Consider the following 22,040-nt stretch of genomic DNA (forward strand, 5'->3'; position numbering starts at 1 on the left):
TGATACGAGCCACATTTTTAAAATGGGTGCGATGCATGTTCGCAACGGCACACCCCACCACATCACACTGCACCACGCTATACTGTGCACTGGTCCATATGGACGCTGCCCTGCTAGAAGAAGAAAACCGGTTGAAGGAGGCACAACGAGCAGCGAAGCCCGTCGGCCAACGACTACAGCATCCCCCTAGAGTGTGAGGTGAAGTTCGCTTACGAACCTGATGAAGGAATGACGTGTCCACACCATGCTGCCGCTCGGAAAAAGTCCCTCGGCAAAGTGGTGTTATCGTTCCGAAAATGGTGTCATCGAGAAAGAACACTCAAAGAAATGCGCACGAAACGCTAATTTAACGAGAACTCGGCAAACAAAACTCAGCTGAGAGGACGCAATGTGGCCGCTTTGTCGTCTTGCGTTGTTTCGACCCCATAAGCAGAAACATTGCACTAGGAACATAACGCAGCTGCACCAAACTCAGCGACACACTTCGCGACAAGTAATGCTCTCGCATTTGAATGAGGTCTTATTATTATTAGAGAAGGTACAATATAAGGAAATATTATGCAGGAGGAAGTCCTGAGGTTAAAGACTGTAATGGGACCTCTCGTACAGCGTATAAGTAAAGATATAAACAACAATTGCAACAATTATCGTACGAAAATTTTAAAAAAGCAAACATGGTATTAGGGTTAGCAGTACTCATACAAATCAGCTTCAGACATGCTAGTAAGAAATATAATAATAATATTATTCCATTCGACTAATTAGAGAGGTACAAGTTAATATAACGCCAATTTGAAGTAAATGAATAAGGAGACATAACCAACCGAACTTTTATTTGTGTAGCATAAGTATTAACAGTGTGTACATTTGGAGGGAGCAACATCATAAATATTGCTTAGGTGACCCTATAGTTTTTTTTCTTTTTGTCTTTCCAAAATTTTCAGGAAGGTGCATTGCTATTCGAAATGAACCTTGACCATCTTCCCAGTTAGTGAGTCATCAACCTACACTCAAATACTTTTTAGACATATATGTGTGCAAGCAATCATTTTAATTGAATAAACATCATTTACCACTGAGCTAGACTCCATTCATGCAGCGTAAAAACATGGCCCTTCAAAGGCGTGAGCGGGCAAAATTCTGAGCAGCGTTCTACTGCGGCTGTAGTCACGGACAACTTTCTGTGGCGTGTTACGCATCTGAGCACAAGGTGGTGTAGGGGTTGAGGGACGGACTTCGGGATGAAAACCAAACTTGGGAGTATTTATTTTACATTATATACAGGGAGGTGAGAGATATTTAACAGTCGTACAGTCATTACGGGCCGGCAGCAACTCGGACGCTGCGGCCCGCGGCAAGAAGTTCGAGAGAGGTGAATCAGGGAATCAGGCAATGCTCTGGCCTCTCTGGAATGCTTTTTATAAACCCTTCGAGCACTGGAAGTCGCGTCATGTTTGACCAATGGGAGAGTCCGCTCAGATGACGCCATTTTCGGCCAATCGTTGGCGCCCGTGTCGCGGTGTCACACCCGGCGGCTCTCTGCGGTCTTGCCTCGCTGACTTGCAATGCACTTCTTCTAAGGTGGAGAAGGGGAGGGCGCTCATGCTCCATTGTACGAGGGCCCACCTGCTCCCGGTGGTACGGCTCCGCAGTGGTGGCAAATGCCTTCTTCAAAGGCGAAGAGGGGTGACGATTGGGCTCTATTGTCCGCGGGCCCCTTCTAATCCCGGCGGCGTACGAACTTCTTTGCAAGTGTCCTGCTTGCCCCTGCTTCTGAAATCCTCAGTTAGCTGTGCTGCGATTCGAAGTGGTTTGGGGAACTCGATGTAGCCTCAGGAAGCGGCGCCATATCTAACAGCTCGTCCTCGCCCCGGTTGTTCTGAATGGCCGGTGAACTCAATTCGCTGGCCATGAGGAACGCTGATAGAAGCTGCAGGGTACTGGGGTCGAGCCTCGTTTGACGAACTTCGGTATCCCTGGCCCTGGAGAAAAGACGTCAAACAAACAAAACAACACAGCGCTGCACCACGTGTAAGCGCAGGCTCTTCACCCCTGACTCGCCAGGCTATTACTGAGTTAAAATGAACCCTGAACTTTTATTTCCCCCAATTTTGACCAAACAGTTCCAACCACCCTTCCAAACAGCTATCCATTTCTCCTCGATTGCCGACAAGACCAGAGTACTATTGTTGTTGCAAAACAAAAGGGTCGTTGAGGATGCAAACAACAAATGAAAACAGCCGAACATAACTTAAGTGGCCTAACTACACGAACAGCATGTTTCCAATCTATCGCGGTGGCGTACTTATCTCACGTAATGGTGCCACTGAACAATCTGGTCAACCTCACAAGTACGTAATCACAAACGCACTAGCCTTGTGGTCACTAAACAAAACGCGTACTTGCGTTGTAGGCAAACTTTTCATTTATGCTTACTCACGTTTCTTCCCTGAAAGTCCTACAGGACACGTGACCTTAACGAACAATTAAACTTGCGGGACTTACACACTCCGCAGAACCCTTAAAATAATGCGTCTTTTAATAACTCGTTCCACGCATACTTATCAGAGAAGTCAGAATACGGCTGCCCCCAACACACACGAGCAACCCAGTCATAAATCTGCTTCCTTCCGTCCACACAGGACATGCGCTAATCGAACTAAGAACGCCTCTCAGTGCAACTCATGCACTCACTGAAAACTATGCGGTTAACCTTAGAAAATGAAAAAAACGCTTATAAAAAAAAGAAGGTTAACTAAAACACACGCGCGTTACGATAGGCCTCTCAACGATAACCTTGACCTTCAGGTTACTCACACACACACAAAGAAAGCCTATATACTCATTAAGTAACACACGCGAGACTACAGGTTTACTTGAAACGCATCTTTCAAATCTCGGAGCTTTCTCAAACCAAAACATAAACAAAGCTCAAACCTTACACCTTGAAAGAAATCCTAGTCTCAAATCGCGAAAACTTTCCGATGCTGAAAAATAAAACAAAATAACACGCTTCATTTCTACGGAAGGGCTCTTGGCCTCCCTTTCCAAACGTTTTCGACTGACTCATACTTTCAGTCGGACTCGAGGTGGGCGCGGTTTCAAAGCTACTCTGGCTGCCGAGAAACAACAAAAGGGCTGATTCACTATCAGCTCCCCCAAGACGTTACGGTCTCCTGCCAATTTGCGCCCTGGCGCCCCGCTTTCCTCACAAACTTGATCGACCGCGTCGCTGCTCCCCACCTGGTCTCGTCTTGCCACCTTGCGTTTCTTCGAACTGCACGCTGAGCTGTGAAAAGAACTACGGAACGACGAGGAGTTTAACTGCATCGTGCCCTTTGTCTGCGTCCGTGCAGAACATGCTTCGCGGTCCCCCTTTGACCGGTGGCTCGAACGTTCTGGATGCGTCAACATCGTCCTTGACGACCGCAACTTTTTCCTCGCGCCCTGCCCTTTTGGGTTTCTCGCCGTCTTTGGCGGCGCTACATTAGTTACCGTCTTTCGGTCTTTACCGCGCTCCTTTTTACGGCGCTTCCTGTTTGCACTCGCCTTCATGTCGCCTTCTCGTGCCTCGTGCTGGCCGGTACACATTTCGTCGGCCCGGATCGGTCTCTTACCCGCACAGTCTGAGTGATTGTCACTTAAATCAACACTCTCTCTGCCTCGACTGGCGGACAGCTCAACCGACTCTAGAACAATGCAGCAGGCTTTACTCGAGTTAGACAACTCGCACTCTTGCGAACTGCCCTCTACTACATTGCCCAGCTCACGCTGTGCATCGGCACACAGCCCGTCGGTATCGATCGCTGTCTCACGCGCACAGTCCGAATGATTAAAAACTGAACCATCCCTATCTAGGTTATCTTGACTGGCGAAGAGCCGCACCGATCCCTGAACAATGCAGTTGTTCTCTCGTGAGCTACGGAGCTCGCCACCCCGAGAACTACTCTCAACTGCATCGTCCAGTTCGCACTTCACTTCTGCACGCAGATCTGGCTCTACGTGGGTGCTCGCGTCTGTCGGGTCAGCAGTACCCTTTTCTTCGCTAGCAACCTCGCTAACATTACCAGCGACGCACACGCGCGGTAACTGTGCCAATTTGTTCGCAGCTGGCCTAGCTGTCTCTACAGTCATCTGTTGGCACAGCACCTCGTCGCTCTCACTGCGGCCTTTAACGGCCTCTGTTGCCACTAAGGCATCGTTAGCAGCTAGCATTTTCCCTTTTCCTATGAATCTGCAGCCAATCTCACAGGCACTACTCTTCTCGTCGTCTTTTGGCGAAAATCTGCTAGACACTTCCTCATTCTTTCGCTCTGTACTACCTACAGAATTCTCAGACAGCCGTTGTCTCTGTGCCAATAACTGATCACAATACTGTATCTCTTTGATCAGTGCTGCCTTTTCTCTCTCATATTTTTGCTCACGCTCAAGCTTACGTTCCTGATACTCACGTTCGCGTTCATTCTCACGTTCGTGACGCTGACACCTAAGAGTAAGTTCTTGAAGCTCATGCTTCCGTTCATTCTCGCGTTCTTCACGCTTATGCTCACTCCTAAGTTCACGACGCTCTCGCAAACGTACACGACGCTCACGCTGCCGTGGCTCCTGTATCACCTCCCAAGCAAGCTTAATGCTTTCATCATCATTGCCACTATCGTTAATCGCCTTTATGATAGCTGGTGTTTTCATCCGTTCGTCCGCCTCAACTCCCAAATCGTCGCACACCAACAACAAGTCTAACCTCGTCAACCTTCTAAGATCCATGGCAGCTGCCCCGACAGGTGGTCAAAACTGTTTTCCTTAATTAATTTGTGCAAACACACAATGCATCAAACTCCCGATTCCCAGAACTATCAAAATTGAACACACAACATTTGAGTCTGGCGAATCAAAAGGAAAAAAACCACGCGCTCACTTACGGTTGCAGCACCCTGCCATCCGGTTCACTTGTCCGCTGTTCCCGGTTCCTCCGGACTCCCTGGGTCGAAGGCTCGCTCCTTCTTCGCTACTCCCAGTTTCTTCGGACCTCTTTCGACGAAGGCTCTCTCTTCTTCGCTCTTCCCGGTTCCTTAGGATCTCTCTCGACGAAGGTTTATCCGTAGCGCTGCCACCAGCTGATGCATTCGGAGGCGATCTCACCGCTGCCAACCAGATGTAGGGGTTGAGGGACGGGCTTCGGGATGAAAACCAAACTTGGGAGTATTTATTTTACATCATATACAGGGAGGTGAGAGACATTTAACAGTCGTACAGTCATTACGGGCCGGCAGCAACTCGGACGCTGCGTCCCCCGGCAAGAAGTTCGAGAGAGGTGAATCAGGGAATGCTCTGGTCTCTCTGGAATGCTTCTTATAAACCCTTCGAGCACTGGAAGTCGCGTCATGTTTGACCAATGGGAGAGTCCGCTCAGATGACGCCATTTTCGGCCAATCGTTGGCGCCCGTGTCGCGGTGTCACACCCGGCGGCTCTCTGCGGTCTTGCCTCGCTGACTTGCAATGCACTTCTTCTAAGGTGGAGAAGGGGAGGACGCTCATGCTCCATTGTACGAGGGCCCACCTGCTCCCGGTGGTACGGCTCCGCAGTGGTGGCAAATGCCTTCTTCAAAGGCGAAGAGGGGTGACGATTGGGCTCTTTTGTCCGCGGGCCCCTTCTAATCCCGGCGGCGTACGAACTTGTTTGCAAGTGTCCTGCCTCAGGAATGTGGCACCCCTGCTTCTGCATTCCTCAATTAGCTGTGCTGCGATTCGTAGTGGTTTGGGGAACTCGAAGTAGCCTCAGGAAACGGCGCCATATCTAACAGTGGCTAGATCGAATCACGGCCACGGCGGCCGCATTTCGATGGGGGCGAAATGTGAAAACACCCGTGTACTTAGATTTAGGCGCGCGTTAAGGAACCCCAGGTGGTCAAAATTTCCGGAGTCCTCCGCTACGGCGTGCCTCGTAATCAGAAAGTGCTTTTGGCACGTGAAACCCCGTAATTTAACTTTCTATGGCTATGCAGGAATTGCTACGGGGGCGCAGTTTCTGCAGATGTGTTACAGCGCCAAGTAGTCCACCGGCGTTTGACAGTGCTTTTTGGTTGCTCAGAACAGACGCTACATATATATAGGCTCAGCTTCCACGTGCGACGGTTTCGCGTTTACCCAGACGCGGAAGGGAAAAGCCGCAAAAGAAGTAAACCTTTACATTACGAGGTGTGTTTTCTCTTCTTTAAATGTTGCTAATAAAGTGTGCGCGTTTTCTCTTCCCCAGCTTAAGCTAACGTGGACGAAAACGCGGGACTATTTTTCAGAAGCACTCTCAATTGTGCGCGCTTTGCCTTCGTAGCTTTCCGTTCATAGCCACAGAAAGTTGTCCGCGAATACAGTTTGTTACCTCACGAGTGCTATCGCGCCATCTATCGAGAAAAGTCTGCGGGGTGCGCGCAATAGCCGATACGCAGTTCCAAACCTACGCCATAGGCACTGGCTCCGGGTGTTTTAACGCGTTAGCGTTAAGGAGCTCGTGTCGCAGAAAAGCCGGTGTCGTCGGTGTCGGCGTCCGCGGCGTTGGCCGTGAACGATAAATCACGGCAGGCACTTCATAAATAAAAAGCAACTTCGAAGACGGGTTGGGTGGGAATCGAACCAGGGTCTCCGGAGTGTGAGATGGAGACGCTACCACTCAGCCACGAGTTTTGGTTTTTATAGGGTAAGCGACTCGAACGAGCTGTTGGAAATTACGTGCCACGGGTTCGCGTGTATACTTGTATGCAGGGGCCAGGCGCGCGGAGCCGGCTTGTTTGTGATGGCGATTCCGCTGTCCTTGGTCTCGCACTTCGTGCCGCACATCAGCGCCGACATGTGGCTCTCGTATCTGAACGAGCACTTGAGTCCGCATCGTCTACAGCCTGACGACAAGATGCTGGTGGACGACGTCGGCCTGGCGCGCTGTATGAGCGCGCTCTTCAGTAACTTCAGGTGAGCGAGAAACAGCCAAAAAGACCGGATTCATGCGCACCGCTTGCGAGCCACGTTGTTCGACGGTCCGAAATAATTGGGAGACATCCTCTGTCGCGCCCTAAGTCGACAAATTCCTGCTAAATTTGAAAAAAAGCATATTTATTTCTCACGTAATAATTTCATCCAGCCATCTCACAAGCCAATGTGCGACCCTGTATTTGCGTTAAAAAAAATATGCAGTCCGACACACATGTTGGAACCTATGTGAAGCGAAGCTATAATCAATCAATCAATCCAATCAATCAATCAATCAATCAATCTTTATTTTCATTCTGTCAATGATACAGAAAGAAGGACTGTGACAAAAAGCTGTTTTTTAGAACAGCTTGACTAGGCCATAGCCCCATGGAAAAATTTCGGAGCGGTAACAGCACTACCGTAAAATAAATCAAACTAACACTAACAAACTAAAGCACTAAGTAAAGGAAATGCTAAGGTAATACAGAAAGGCAGTTTTTACAGTCACCAAAAAATAAATACAGAACACTTTCTTAGAAAAATGAAATATCTGAAATGCTATCAAATTACAAATGTCTAGAATAAATACACTGAATGTACAGAAAAAACAAAATATAAATCAATTTGTTACAAACAGTTACATACAACCAGATGAAACAATTCAATACGGTTATGGATTTGATGAACGAGACAGTTTGTAGTATAACCAGTGTTAAGTAGTAGGCGTTAATTGAAGGCGTTAATGAAGGCGTTAATTAAATGTTTTACAACTAATGACGATGCGTATGATGTTTCTTACTTTCGTGCTATACGCAACGTGTAATCTCGTGCAATGTGTGTGTTTATCCGCCTCAAAGGTCGCAACTTCACTGCCACGCACTTTTGTCTGTTGACGCGCTAAATGGCTCGCAAGACATGTCGAAATGTAAACTCTAAATCAGGCGGATGCACGTGGCAGTGCGAGACGTCTACGCAGCGACATCCTGTGCGACGGCGACGCAAGATACTTGTCGAGGGAATAGCGATGTATACAGGACTGCGTATAGAAAAAAAAATGCATGGAAGGTATCATGCAGCGTTTTACGGATTCACTGTCCTCTTGTGTCACAGTGGGACAATCCTGTTCTACAGAGTTAGCCATGAACGGGAGCACATGCAGGCACATAGCGAATGGCTAAATAACAGAAAAATAAAAATAAAGTAACTTAAGGAACCTGGACAATATAATCCACTAACCATTAACAAGTCGGTGTTCTTTAGAAATACCTCTGAGCCGACATGCCGTGTTCAGGTTATATGTATATTTTTTTTTTTGCATACAGAAGCAGTGCACTTATTTGCACTACGTTGCAGCTCACTGTAAGAGGGGTCACATTAGCTCGTTCGTGGGTACTTTCATTTGGTTGCATGTGTCCCATTCGTACATGTCAACAAAAGTAAGCGCCGAGAGGTTGACCGACCCAGCAGCCACTCCGAACGCGGCAGAGGTAGGCAAAGAAAGCTTCGCTTTAAAATGAGAGTCCCCGTGTGCATAATATTGGATTACATTACGCAGGTGATACAGGGACGCACACACGCGCACGGCACAAGAGACGGCGAAGTCAAACCCACGAGTTCGCCGGTGTTACATGTTACTATAGCTATACGTTTCACAAACTCACAAAACAACGGGTTCACCGGTGTTTTTTTGTATGTTTTACTTTAAAGAAGTTCGGTCAGGCAGGGGCAGTGGCACCACAGCGTGCACGTTCTCGCGCCGCTATACCTTGCAGTTGAGAATACTTCTGTCGAAGGAAACCCGCAACAAAACTTTTGGACCGCTCAAGACACGTTTCATTTCAGATATATAACTGCCTCCATGGGAAGCTCTACGTCTGGCATAAGAGTGATTGCGTTGCGGAAAGCTCGCAAAATAAACACGCTTTCTTTTAATGCTAAAATATTTACAAGACGCCGCCATTAACGTTTTCCTGAAGGGGCCCGCGGAGCACAGAACGCTCGAGAACAAGCGTGGGTCCTCGGCATGGCTTCGAAGATCGGGTGGCGCGTATGCGACAGGCTGAAAGTCTCGGAGGCTATGGTTTTGAGATGGACGTCATACCCAATAAGTACCGGATACAGACGTACGTCTTCTGCTTCAGTGTCGCATGCTGTTAACAACAAAACTAGACAATTACCAGCCATGCAGCTTCGCCAATATTGCTTCATCTACTGTTCATTAATAATCAAATCAGCCGAAGGGAAATCTCCTTGCAATTAGTCGTTAAGTCTTGCCTGCAAGTAAGAATAGGTGCAATTTGGTGCGTGCGCTGGTAGCTGCGTCGCCGTTTCACGAAGCGCAACATTTCTTGCACAGAATCAACCTTCGATTATCACTGATTCACGGTCGTCTTCAGTCATTTGCAACATTAATTGCTCCATTTAGTTTTTTGGTACCTGCTGACGTGCAACACCCCGTTTTCCTCTTTTCTTTTTGTATGCATTATCCAAGTGCAGTTCAATAAATTATTGCTAATGACGCCATACAGTATTATGAGTTTTTCCACGAAATCGGTGCTATCCTCATGATCATCATCGTGTCTATTTGCGACTACATGTCGTGCTACTGCGTGCTTCTGGGACTGCGCCGCTGCACTTACGTAAATTAATTTTCTTCACAACACGTCTCCGCTGGCATTTAATTCATCGACTGCGCTTTGGCTAGCAGATGGGCGTTCTATAGAAATTCTAACACAGACAGTGCTAGCAGTGCGACGGCCTTGATGCAATGAACTACACAGACATCTCCCTACTCTCCCAGTCTCAAAATTTTAGGGAAATTTTACGAGATAATTAGCGAGTATGTACTTTGCAAGTGGGAATGAGGTAACTAACTGCCGTTTCTTGTTCCGCGGTGACTTTTCTACGGATATCGCAACCGTTAAAATTTCGTCGTCATCATGAGCCTGATTACGCCCGCTGCAGGGCAAAGGCCTCTCCCATACTTCCCCGACTACCCCGGTCATGTACTAATTGTGGCCATGTTGTCCCTGCAAACTTCTTAATCTCATGAACCCACCTAACTTTCTGCCGCCCCATGCTACGCTTCCTTTCCCTTGAAATCCAGTCCGTAACCCTTAAAGACCATCGGTTATCTTCTCTCCTCATTACATGTCCTGCCCATGCCCATTTCTTTTTCTTGATTTCAACTAAGATGTCATTAACTAGCGTTTGTTCCCTCACCCAATCTGCTCTTTTCTTATCCCTTAACGTTACACCTATCATTCTTCTTTCCACAGCTCGTTGCGTCGTCCTCAATTTAAGTAGAACCCTTTTCGTAAGCCTCCAGGTTTCTGCCCCGTACGTGAGTACTGGTAAGACACAGCTCTTATAGACTTTTCTCTTGAGGGATAATGGCAACCTGCTCTTCGTGATTATAGAATGCCTGCCAAACGCACCCCAGCCCATTTTTATTCTTCTGCTCATTTCAGTCTCATGATCCAGATCCGCGGTCGCTACCTGCCCTGGGTAGACGTATTCCCTTACCACTTCCAGTGTCTCGCTACCTATCGTAAACTGCTGTTCTTTTCCGGGACTGTTAAACATTACTTCAGTTTTCTGCAGATTAATTTTTAGACCCACCCTTCTGCTTTGCCTCTCCAGGTCAGTGAGCATGCAATTGGTCCCCTGAGTTACTAAGCATGGCAATGTCATCAGCGAATCGCAAGTTACTAAGGTATTCTCCATTAACTCTTATCCCCAATTCTTCCCACTCCAGTACTCTGAATACCTCCTGTAAACTTGTTGGGAATAGTATTTGAGAGATCGTATCTCCCTGTCTGACGCCTTTCTTTATTGGGATTTTGTTGCTTTCTTTATGGAGGACTACGGCGGCTATGGAGCCGCTATAGAAATCTTTCAACATTTTTACATACGGCTCGTCTACACCCTGATTCTGTCATGTCTCGATGACTGCTGAAGTTTCGACTGCATCAAACGCTTTCTCGTAATCAATGCAATCTATATATAAGGGTTGGTTATATTCCGCATATTTCTCTATCACCTGATTGATAGTGTGAATATGGTCTGTTGTTGAGTAGCCTTTACGGATTCCTGCCTGGTCCTTTGGTTGACAGAAGTCTAAGGTGTTGCTGATTCTTTTTGCGGTTACCTTAGTAAATACCTTGTAGGCGACGGACTGCTGATCGGTCTACTGATCGGTCTACAATTTTTACAATTTTACAATTCTACAATTTTACAATTTTACAAGCTGATCGGTCTACAATTTTTCAAGTCCTTCAAGTCGTTAAAATTTAGACACAACTAAAATATTAAACCTGTGCATTTAATTATTGACGAACTGTTCAAACATACTTTGAAAGTATTTTGATGCTGTAATTCATAACGTTACACATAAAATTAGGCGTTACGTAACATGCTTTAAACTTTTCCGGAGCTCTCTTGTCCCAAATGATGTTCTTATAAATTACAAGCTCGCGTACCGTTATTACCGGATATACTTTTGGGAATTCCGTTATTTCGTGTTCATATTACTACGCAACAATTACCACTGATCAAAAATACGCCTCCTTTGCCATGATTACGAAGGCGTCATATTCTGTCGTGGGCTGTTCGTTATGCGCAGCCTGAGTCGCCAAGATGACTCCGCTTTCCAGCTAGGGCCATTGTAACGAAGATGAAGATGAAGTGAGAACAGAGCGCGGGCTTGCCATTAAGTCTACAGCGTGACGTGACACTACCCAGCACCTCCGCCTAGGCAGTCTACATGCAAGTCAAGCTTGTACGCAGGCTCTTCACTACCACCAAAAATATTAAGGTGTTCAACTGTAAACACCCTGCAGTCTTGGAGAAGCCGTACAGCTGTTGATTCTAAGGTAAGGCACGTTGTTGGGCTAGTCGGTTCACGATTCAGCAAAATTTTAAACTGCGCGAGAAAGACAGGACATGAACAGAAACATAGACGCGCACACAAAGCGTAGACTTGACAAGGCGATCAAGTTAACGTAGGTAAAGGTTGCTTGTTCCTTGTTCTTGGGAGATAGAAAAGAGCCCGGGGTGGTAGGAGTATACTAAAGTGAGGCATGCGTTGGGCCAGTCGGTTCACAGATTCAGCAAACTTTTCTATCTTTTTCTGACTCTATGAACCGACTAGCCCAACGACATGCCTTACTTCGATATACTTATACTATCCCCGGCTCTTTTCTGCCTTAGGACAAGGAACAAGCAGCTTTTACCAAGGCTAACTTGACTGACCTGTCAAAGTCTGCGCTTTGTGCGTGATTCTGTGCCTCTGTTCGCTCACTGTCTCCCTCGCGCGGTTTAAAAATTTTGTTGATTATAAGCACGAGCTCTGGTCTTGCTTTATTTTCTTCGTCACTACAAATGCTACATCTGATCCACTCTAACGCGATAATATTGTTACGTAAGAAGACGCAAATGAAAAGCTATATACAAGTATATTTACAACGTAATACGCCGCACTTGGCCAAGAGGCAACAGCCCGCGCTAGCCTCCAATCGTTGTCGTCGTCTTCTTACTGCTCGCCTCTTCGTCATCGGTAATACTATTCCGTAGCACTACCCCCGGCGGCAAAAGCGCCGTCCCGGAGCGACTAAAGGCCGGTCTTGGAAACAGTGTAGTAGGCCTTGAGCCTACTGATGTGCACGACATCACTAGGTGCCACAGTAGATGACGAGGTTGAGCTCACAGGGGCAATTTCGTACGTCACAGGCGTCACCTGGCGCAGCACGCGGTAGGGCCCTGTGTATCGCGAAAGGAGCTTTTGTGAAAGTCCGACGTGACGAGAGGGCGACCACAAGAGCACGAGCGCACCAGGCGAAAACTGTACGTCACGGTGGCGGGCGTTGTACTGACGCTGCTGAGTGGTTTGCGAGTCCGTCAGTCGAGCACGGGCAAGCTGGCGTGCATGGTCGGCGAGAGCGATGGCGTCGCGCGCATACTCGCTTGTTGAGATCGAAGCAGGAGGAAGTGCCGTGTCAAGGGGCAAGGTCGGTTCGCGACCGTAGAGCAGATAAAAGGGAGAAAATCCGGCGGTGTCGTGCCGGGAAGAATTATAAGCGAATGTGACGTAAGGAAGGGCAATGTCCCAGTCGCGGTGGTCCTGGGAAACGTACTTTGACAGCATATCGGTAAGAGTACGGTTTAACCGCTCTGTCAGGCCATTGGTTTGAGGATGGTATGAGGTAGTCAGCTTGTGTTGAGTGGAGCAGGAACGTACAATGTCGGCGATAACTTTCGAGAGGAAGTTTCGACCACGGTCAGTAAGCAGCTGTCGCGGGGCGCCATGAAGCAAGATAATGTCACGCAAGAGAAAGTCCGCGACGTCAGTGGCGCAGCTGGTAGGGAGAGCCCGAGTGATAGCGTATCGGGTGGCGTAATCAGTCGCGACGGCTACCCATTTGTTCCCAGAGGATGACGTGGGAAAGGGACCGAGCAGGTCTAATCCAACACGAAAGAACGGTTCCACAGGGACGGTGATCGGCTGGAGATGACCGGCAGGTAGCACCTGAGGTGTCTTCCGACGCTGGCAGGGATCACAGGCAGCAACATAGCGTCGAACGGAGCGAGCGAGACCAGGCCAATAGAAGCGGCGGCGGACGCGGTCGTACGTGCGGGTTACCCCAAGATGTCCTGCAGTGGGTGCGTCATGCATCTCAAAGAGCACAGTCTGTCGTAGATGTTTTGGCACGACAAGAAGAAGATCAGGGCCATCAGGGAGGAAGCTCCTTCGGTACAGAATGCCGCCCTGGAGGACATATCGGCGAACGGATGCGTCGGTAGGTGTAGAGCGCAGACGCTCGATGAGTACTCGCAGCGATAGGTCTCGGTACTGCTCATCGGCGATGTTAGCGAAGGCAGACACAGAGAAAATGCCGTCGGCGGTACTACTGTCGACGTCGTCAGGCTCGTCTACCGGGTAGCGAGACAGGCAGTCAGCGTCCTTGTGTAGTCGGCCAGATTTGTAGGTGACAGAGAACGAATATTCTTGGAGGCGTAAGGCCCAGCGACCAAGTCTTCCTGAAGGGTCTTTCAATGAGCATAACCAACAAAGCGCGTGATGGTCTGTGATAACGGAAAAGGGTCGGCCATATAAGTATGGGCGGAACTTCGCAACCGCCCAAACTAGGGCCAGACACTCACGCTCAGTGATGGAATAGTTGCGCTCCGCGGGTGAGAGGAGCCTGCTGGCGTAAGCGATAACACGGTCGTTGCCGCGCTGGCGTTGTGCCAGTACTGCGCCAATTCCGTGACCGCTGGCATCAGTACGAACTTCGGTAGGCGCAGAAGGATCGAAATGGGCCAGAACGGGAGGCGTTGTGAGAACGTCGATTAGATGCGAGAATGCAGAGGCCTCGTTATCGCCCCACTGGAAAGGGGCGTCTTCTTTCAAAAGCTCGGTTAGTGGTCGTGCTATGGCCGCGAAATTTTTCACGAAACGGCGGAAGTAGGAACAAAGGCCGATGAAGCTGCGCACATCCTTGACACACTTCGGAACAGAAAAGTGCGTAACAGCATGGATCTTGCCTGGGTCCGGTTGCACTCCGTTCGCGTCAACGAGATGCTCAAGGACGGTAATCTCGCGACGGCCGAATTGGCACTTCGATGCGTTCAGTTGCAGACCGGCGCGACGAAAAACGTCCAGGACTGCCGAGAGGCGCTCGAGGTGCGTAGCGAACGTTGGGGAGAATACTATCACGTCGTCCAAGTAGCACAGGCATGTGGACCATTTGAAACCGTGAAGAAGGGAGTCCATCATGCGTTCAAAAGTGGCAGGAGCGTTACATAGACCAAACGGCATCACTTTGAATTGATAAAGACCGTCCGGAGTTACAAAAGCAGTCTTCTCGCGGTCCAGATCGTCCACAGCAATCTGCCAGTAGCCGGAGCGGAGGTCAATAGAAGAGAAGTAGCGAGCACCATGGAGGCAGTCAAGGGCGTCATCGATCCGAGGTAGGGGATACACGTCCTTTTTGGTAACCCTGTTAAGGTGCCGATAATCCACGCAAAAGCGCCATGAGCCATCCTTCTTTTTTACCAGTACAACCGGTGACGCCCATGGACTACATGACGTTTCTATGATGTTATTGGCAAGCATTTTGCGAACTTCAGCGTAAATAACTTCACGCTCAACCGGTGACACTCGATACGGGCGGCGATGAATAGGAGGGGCATTGCCGGTATTAATGCGATGTTTAACAGTTGTAGTTTGGGCCAAAGGACGATCGTTAAAGTCAAAAATATCGTTGTAGGAAAGCAGAACGCGGTAGACCTCACGAGCGTGCTCGGACGGCATGTCGGGCGCAATCATTTTCTGTATGTCGGCGATGGTGCAAGTTGTCGACGGAGATGGTAGAGGAGGATCGGCTGAATTGCTGTCTACCTCAATAGATGCTATTGAGTGATCTTCGAATGAGCAAAGCTGGGCCAGAGACATCCCGCGTGGCAGCACTTGTGTCGTCAAGCCAAAATTGACCACTGGCAGGCAGACGCAATTAGCCGTAATAGATAAAACGGTATGAGGTACCGTGATCCCGTGTGTAAGGAGGACGTCTTGTATAGGAGCCGCGATATAGTGACCGTCGGGCACTGGTGGGGATGACACTAGGTCAACGTAAGTCAGTGCCGTAGGTGGCAAGCGAACAACGTCGACGGAACTGAGGCGACTGGGGTGTGGTTCAGCGGGATCCAGAACAGGCAGGTCAAGGCGGAGAGTACTGGCGGAACAATCAATGAGAGCAGAATGTGCGGAGAGGAAGTCTAAGCCGAGGATGATGTCATGGGGACAGTGGGCGATGACTGTGAATAGCACGACTGTTGAGCGATCGGCGAAGGAGACGCGGGCGGCACACATACCAATTACGGGGGCTGTTCCGCCATCGGCGACACGGACAACAAGCGTCGTGGCGGGCGTGATTATTTTTTTCAGGCGGGTACGAAAGTCCGCGCTCATTACCGACAAATGCGCCCCAGTGTCTATAAGAGCAGATACAGGAACACCGTCGACTTGCACGTCAAGAAGGTAAAGATGAGTGGGCAACGTCAGTGGAGGATTTGGCGGCGTAGGGAGCAATGCAGCGTCACCTCGAGACGCTGCATCATTCAGTTTTCCGGCTGGGAGCGGCGTCCGAAGGGAGTCGGCGAAAAGGAGCGACGGGGCTGGGGAGAGCGAGATTGTCGTCCTTGGGGCGAAGGTGAACGAGAATAGGGGCGGTTCGGCGCAGGAGAGTCAGTGGCGGCATTATCGGAGCGTGCGGCATAAGGACGAGAAGGGCCACCCGAGGGGCGAGAATAGGCAGTATAAGCAGACCGGGTCGGGGAAGTCCAGCGACTTCGACAGTGCCGAGAAATGTGCCCGATGCGACGGCAGTGAAAACAAATGGGCTTGTCGTCAGCAGTGCGCCATTCAGCTGGGTTGCGGAAACGTGGTGGGTAAGACGATGCGGGACGGGGCGGAATCGTAGAAGCCGGATGGGTATCAGGGTGATGGGCCGAGCAGATGGTGCGAAGGCCCATGTTTTCGAACTCCTGGCGGACAACTGCCTGGATCAGGGAAACTGTGACTGCCGGTGCGTTGGTGGGGCTGGAGTCGAAGGCAGCCGGATAGGCGGCCTCAATCTCACGCCGAACGATCTTGGTAATATCGCCGGTGTTGTTGGGACGAGGAGCATCGGCACAGGAAGAAGTCGCTGGGGTGTTGGGCAAACGGGCAAACTGCTGATCGATACGTCTGCTTTTAGCGAGTTCCAGGCGGCGGCACTCTTTGATAACAGCATCCACCGTCGCGACGTTGTTGAATACGAGCAAGTTGAAGGCGTCATCGGCAATGCCTTTGAGGATGTGGGATACCTTGTCCGACTCAGGCATGTGTGCATCAACTTTGCGGCACAGAGCCAGGACGTCCTGAATGTACGTGACATAGGGCTCTGTTGACGTCTGCACACGGCCGGAAAGCGCCTTCTGCGCGGCAAGTTTGTGACCGTAGGGGTTGCCGAACAAGTCTCGGAGCTTTTGCTTGAACGAATCCCAACTGGTGAGCTCCTCTTCGTGCGTCCGAAACCAAACTCGAGGGGTGCCACCGAGGTAAAAGACTACGTTGGCGAGCATGATAGTAGGGTCCCACCGGTTATTGCGGCTGACGTGTTCGTACAGGCTGATCCAGTCGTCGACGTCGTCCCCATCTTTGCCCGAGAATACGCCAGGATCACGAGGAGCAGGGAGAGAGATGTAGGTCGTCGAAGTGGCAGGAGGGGTCGGAGGCGGCTGAGTCGAATTGTCATCGCCGGGAGCCATGAAGCTAGGCACGACGTACCGTCCACTGCGAAGCTCCGTGACGAGGTACAGGGAACGTCCACCTCCACCAGATATGTTACGTAAGAAGACGCAAATGAAAAGCTATATACAAGTATATTTACAACGTAATACGCCGCACTTGGCCAAGAGGCAACAGCCCGCGCTAGCCTCCAATCGTTGTCGTCGTCTTCTTACTGCTCGCCTCTTCGTCATCGGTAATACTATTCCGTAGCAATATTGTTACGTAAGAAGACGCAAATGAAAAGCTATATACAAGTATATTTACAACGTAATACGCCGCACTTGACCAAGAGGCAACAGCCCGCGCTAGCCTCCAATCGTTGTCGTCGTCTTCTGACTGCTCGCCTCTTCGTCATCGGTAATACTATTCCGTAGCACTACCCCCGGCGGCAAAAGCGCCGTCCCGGAGCGACTAAAGGCCGGACTGGGAAACAGTGTAGTAGGCCTTGAGCCTACTGACGTGCACGACATCACTAGGTGCCACAGTAGATGACGAGGTTGAGCTCACAGGGGCAATTTCGTACGTCACAGGCGTCACCTGGCGCAGCACGCGGTAGGGCCCTGTGTATCGCGAAAGGAGCTTTTGTGATAGTCCGACGTGACGAGAGGGCGACCACAAGAGCACGAGCGCACCAGGCGAAAACTGTACGTCACGGTGGCGGGCGTTGTACTGACGCTGCTGAGTGGTTTGCGAGTCCGTCAGTCGAGCACGGGCAAGCTGGCGTGCATGGTCGGCGAGAGCGATGGCGTCGCGCGCATACTCGCTTGTTGAGATCGAATCAGGAGGAAGCGCCGTGTCAAGGGGCAAGGTCGGTTCGCGACCGTAGAGCAGATAAAAGGGAGAAAATCCGGCGGTGTCGTGCCGGGAAGAATTATAAGCGAATGTGACGATATTATTAGGAACGCCTTTGACCACAGCGTCTAGAGAATGAGCCCGCGTTTAAACCACATTAAAACGTTTCCGGATACGCATCTATTGCACCGGTGTCGAAAAGGGGCTGGAAAATCATCACTTTTAATTACACCGTCTACAGAATGAACCCGCTTTACTCGGCCAGATACACGACCACATGCCAAACACAATGCAAATAGGCAAAGAAAGCTTTAACAAACTAGCCCCTCGTGCTTCCTGTCAATTCGTCATGCGCGGCATGGCGCCTCGTAGGACGTCGTAAAGAATGCAGCATTTTTTTTAAAGCATTTCCGATTCATCCCTCATGCAGCAACGACGACCTGCTCTACACGTTAGGCTGGTGGTTCGCGCAGAAATACACGGTAGTGACGTCGATGGACGGCGGCATCGCTTCGTACGGAAGCGCAACCGTGGCGCAGACAAACCGGCCGATCGACTGCTACGCGGTCACCGAGAGCCGATTCCGGAGGCAGCTGTTCCACGCGAGGGCGCAGGCGTCGCTGGGCAGCGCTGGGCTGGACCGGGCGGCTGAACTACTCGCAAACATACGAAACACCACCATCGCCATGATCAGGTGCGAAACTCCGTGTTCTCCGTATACGGTCTCGTTGGCGTTGCTCTCGTTGTCAATGCTCGCTCTACGTTCATGTGGCGAACGTGAGCACCCTGGTGCCTGTGGTTCTAAAAATCTGCTGTTCTAAAGAAATATACTGCGATACAAGAAAATACTGTCTGCCGTGATTTTTTTCAATTCGTGTTTTTTCTGGGCATCCTGCTCTAGTTTGTTTGAAGGGACCTTCGGCATTCTAAAAAACGGAAGCTTTTAAATTTATCCAGGTCCCTTGTTGGATTACTTAGGTGTAGTATGGGATGGAATGTCATACACAAGCATTCTTTATTTGTAGGGAATTGAAGGAATAGCTCGTGTTTTAGCCCAATGACGAAAGCATGCACCCCAACAAGAATACACAGAGGGCAGAGGGCGGTAGTTCATCTGTAGTTTCGTCGCATCGAATAAAACCAAGAGCCCTTACAATAAATAAAGAATACAAATAGGCTTTTGTGACTTTCTCACCCTCATAATGATTTCAATCGTGCAGGTTGCTGCCCTGGCTTGACGAGGAAGCGCACAACGAAGCAGCTCTCATAGTGCGAGCCACAGAGTTCGAGCCATGGACGTCCGAGTTTGGCATCAGCACCGCAGGCTGGCCGTCGCTGCCACCCACTAGCCAAAAACGGCATGGTGAAGACCGCGCGATTCCACAAGAACCTGCTCGTCTTTTCGCAACTGCGCCCGGGAAGACGCATCTTTCCGAGCCTCAGAGGTGAGGCATACATATATGGAGTACCAAGTAACTGTGCTCCTTCAGGTCTCGGCATTGAGAAGCCGTTGTTGAGCCTTTGAAACGTTGTTATTGAAGACTGCTAAGGACTTAAAAGCACATCCAGAATAAGGAACTTAGTGGTCCGAGTGAACAACGGTGGGTAAACAAGGCAAGCGCCAGCCTGGAGCCAATGTATCGCAAGAACACCTCCTTCAGGCTTGCCTTAAGACAAATCCTCTTTTTCTTATGACTTCCCTAAGACCTGCCAAAGACTTGTGTAAAGGGATTTGACTCGAAACAAGTCCTCCTCTCCCCATCCCCAAACACCGAAAGCGTAAAAATTATATGGTATGCGAAAAAATAAACAGGGCAACTAGTTGACAATTTTTTCTCGTATTGATATGTGGTCACGATAACAAACTTTCCAAGCAGATTGAAACCAAGTTGACTCTACCTAGTTTACTCGTATAACAGTAGCCAGCCAGTCCACCTGTACGTTGGTAGTAGCAATTTTTGCACAATTTTCCGCCGTTTATGACAACGCTATCGCTTAAAGCACTCCGACAGATAATAACGGGCAAGCAGCCACTGTACTGAACTTTGTAAGTCATCAGTTAGACGGTCGCACAAAGCTTTACGGCTGTCTTTCTGTTCATTACATGCTTTCACTTGCCAGAAGGTGGGTAACTTCACTAATGTTGCTTACGTGAATTTTATCAACCGTGAGAAACACAAGGAAGTTAAGAATTAAAAGAGCACGCTTCTGTGCACAGGTTTTTCCAGCGCACCGAAAGCCAGACATTCCGAATATGCACGAATATGCGCAAGCATATTCTTGCGGACGCCCTTTTGAAGAATGCTGGCTGCCCGGCTGTAGAGGCATTCGACGAAGTAGCACAAGCCGAAAGAATGTCGCGTTGTCTTTCTGAAAGCCTAAAGCCTATTCCCAGTATTGAACTGGAGCAGCGGTTAGTCAAAGTGTCAAAAAGCATTGGCAAAGTGAGATAAAAGTACATCTGTGAAGTTTAAAGCCCTTGGCGCAGAAGCATTAATTCTACTTGAATGCAAGATGAAGATATTTCGTCTTGGTCTTAGTACAGGGCATGCCTTTGCGACGTGTGCCTGCGATCCAACATTAAATCTGTTACGCTGAGAAAGTGCGAAGAGAGACCATAGCGATATTGCATGGTTCTAAGGACCATCGAGCAAGGTAACACGAAACAAAGGTGTGCGAACTTTCGCATGCACACAAACCTTCCTTTGCGATCTCTTGTTTCAAGAAAGGACATACATTAGCTTTATAGCTGCCAGCAGTGTTCTTAATACACGCTGACGCATTGATGGTGATCTCCTGGAAATAATAAATTGCAATACAATATATGCACTCCAAACGCGGTAAATTAAAAAGAAGTTACATTTCAAGGAATGTGCAGTTTAATAGTACACATTCATCTGAGATAAGTGCTGGTAAACTACAAGTGACATTCTCGCTCTTGCAATGACACTTTAAGTACGTGTAGTCACATGCACTTACATATTAAACATAGCACGTAGTGTTGACCGTAACCTGCAATTGCTCACGAGGTTTGTTTGGAGAAATTTAGCTCTGGAGTATTCGCACTTCCTTAATCATTATATGGAAAGTCTCAACGTTGAATAGCATGCTCAAGAAAGATGACCCCAAGCACATTGTGCTTGCACATCATAGTGTGCCGCAGTGATTGATGCTTTGTAAACCATCTACGGTATACAATAAACACTGACTAAAAGATTTGGGGACCCACAAAGCTCGAACTTAGTGCTATAACATAAACGTGCCTGCCAAGTGCCATAAGATATTACTAGCTTAGGTTCTGAAAATTTATTGTGTACGCCAAAATATTTACGTAGATTGTAATAGAGTCGGTTCTGATAACAGCTTTCTGACTATTCTAAGTTAAGGACGACAACTGCGTAGATGCTGGTGGAATGAAATACGCATCGGCGCTCCACTGATTTTAAAACTGCTTAACTTTCACTGAACACACGGCATAGTTGTAAAATTTACTGTAACAAAATGAAACAATACAGTTAAAAACAAGAAGTTTAATATTAATTTTTTGGAACACAAATGGTACCCAGTTTACGTGGAAGTAATTCTGTTGCTAACGATATTACAAGGAAAGCTGCACATATTATGTAAAGCACAATATGAATGGATGGATGGGTGGAAAAACTTTATTGTGGGCCATTAGGTCGCGCTAGTTTCCTAACCCGAAGCGGGTCGCTCCTACGTTGGGACCGAAAGGCCAAACCTTCCGGCCGCTTAGTGGGCCCGTTGGACTGCCCACAGCTGTTCTTCGAATGTGAGACGGCGCAGGGCTTCGCCCCACCTCTCTTCCGTGTTGTCCTTGCCACTGCGTAACACGGAGTAACGCCAGAGCATATGACTAATATCTATGGTGCCGTTACATTTATCGCATGTTGTAGGTGTGGAGAACTCCGGATAGATCTTGTTGATTAGAAGCGCG

At 49.0% G+C, this 22,040-nt stretch overlaps 1 protein-coding gene across 1 annotated transcript in view; it reads left to right on the plus strand.

Annotated features, from left to right (window-relative positions):
- LOC135919492 (uncharacterized) overlaps window positions 1-22,040 on the plus strand; it is a 66,562-nt gene that overhangs the window by 25,801 nt on the left and 18,721 nt on the right. The window contains exons 5-7 of the mRNA XM_070536003.1: window positions 6,757-6,960; window positions 18,516-18,779; window positions 19,306-19,530. Coding sequence (XP_070392104.1) covers window positions 6,757-6,960; window positions 18,516-18,779; window positions 19,306-19,530 — 693 coding nt within the window. The remainder of the gene's footprint in view (window positions 1-6,756; window positions 6,961-18,515; window positions 18,780-19,305; window positions 19,531-22,040) is intronic.

Source organism: Dermacentor albipictus, chromosome 3, assembly GCF_038994185.2.
Source record: "Dermacentor albipictus isolate Rhodes 1998 colony chromosome 3, USDA_Dalb.pri_finalv2, whole genome shotgun sequence".
NCBI classification, from domain to species: Eukaryota; Metazoa; Arthropoda; class Arachnida; order Ixodida; family Ixodidae; genus Dermacentor; species Dermacentor albipictus.